Source organism: Euphorbia lathyris, chromosome 9 (genome assembly GCF_963576675.1).
Source record: "Euphorbia lathyris chromosome 9, ddEupLath1.1, whole genome shotgun sequence".
Classification (NCBI taxonomy): domain Eukaryota; kingdom Viridiplantae; phylum Streptophyta; class Magnoliopsida; order Malpighiales; family Euphorbiaceae; genus Euphorbia; species Euphorbia lathyris.
In genome coordinates, this window is record NC_088918.1 from 44,038,445 (window position 1) to 44,039,873 (window position 1,429).

General features: G+C 31.0%; 1 protein-coding gene across 1 annotated transcript; it reads left to right on the top strand.

The window, feature by feature from the left end:
* The first annotated feature begins 457 nt into the window (after positions 1-457).
* LOC136207362 (uncharacterized) lies at positions 458-853 on the top strand. The gene is given in 2 exon segments (XM_065998629.1): positions 458-497; positions 544-853. Coding segments are annotated over 2 exon segments (186 nt in total). The 3' UTR covers positions 690-853.
* Positions 854-1,429: the final 576 nt, after the last annotated feature.

A 1,429-nucleotide genomic window follows, 5' to 3' on the forward strand; every position in this document is an offset into this window, starting at 1 on the left:
TTGAACATGCATAGCTAAATTAAATCTTAGTAACAAATAATCATAAATTAAGCCTTTCAAAAAAATAATAATCATACATTAAAGATTTTGACTATCAAATTGAGTTTCAACTGCAGAATCATGTTTAATACCTGTTTTACCATTTTTTGGATTCTGATTTGTGTTTTTACTCTTTTTCACATTTTTCTATTTTTCATTTTTTTTTCGTTTTCTTGTTTTATCGCTTTTTACGTTTTTATCGTTTTGCGTATTATTATTTTTTCTTTTGTTTTTTACATTTTTATTTATATCTTTCATTTATTTTAGTTTTTTTTTTTTTTTTTTTGTGTTTTTATCTTGTGTTCACGCTTATCCATTTTTATGGTTTTCATGTTTTTCTATAAATACTAAGATATATTGAATATTTGAATAATTAAAATGAATAAGAAATAAGAGTTGTTGTAGAGAAGTAGATTACATGGAGTTTGGTAGAAAAGAGGAAATCCAGAAAAGATATGGTATGTGTATAAAGTATAGAAAAGAAGAAGAAGAAGAATTAAGAAGGACAAGAAGTACAATTACAAGTCTTAGGGACAAAAGCACAAACACCATAAGGCTTGTTAGGAAGCTGACAGTCGATGGCGAAGCAGCAAGGCATGGTGGCGCATGTTCCTTCCGAACCACAGCACTTACACACCAAACACAACTGATATGGCTCTAGCCTTCTCCGTGAAGAAGAAGAAACTGACCTACTTTTCTCTATTATCTTGTACTCTCTCATCTCCGCCGGCCTCATCACTCCTCCTCCACCTGAACAACTAATTATCAGGAGGAGGACCCATAATAATAACACCACCACTAATTTCATCACCGATCGATATCCTATCCTATCCTATCCTATCCAACGCCAAGACAGACAGACTATTATAAAACTAAAACTAAAATTGTGTGGTTGTGATGAGTCAATGAGTGGAGTGGAGTGGAGTGGAGTGGAGTCTATCTTTCTTTTTCCTGTTATGGAATTATGTGTATGCTATGCACCATCTCATCTTAATTACTTTATTACATTCCCTGCCTAATCTATCTTTTAACCCTTTTTTCTCCAACCCCTTTTGGTTCCCCTATTTCTCATCAATTTCTTCTAACTAACTATGGTATGGATTCAGATGTTTCTATATATCATTGTCAACTTCCCAACCTATCCAATTCATTTTTATTGTTTCATCCACCATTAATTTGGTAACTTTTTACTCATCCCCTTCAAATATCTAATTTATATAAGCATTATCAACTTCATAATCCATCCCTGCTTTTTACAATCTCATCCACTATTTACTAACATTTGATTTTTTATGTATTAAAATTTGTGAAATATCAAATCCTTCAAATTTTATGGATCGGATTTTCTATTAGGTTATTTAAAGTTTTAATTTAAATGATAATTTATCAT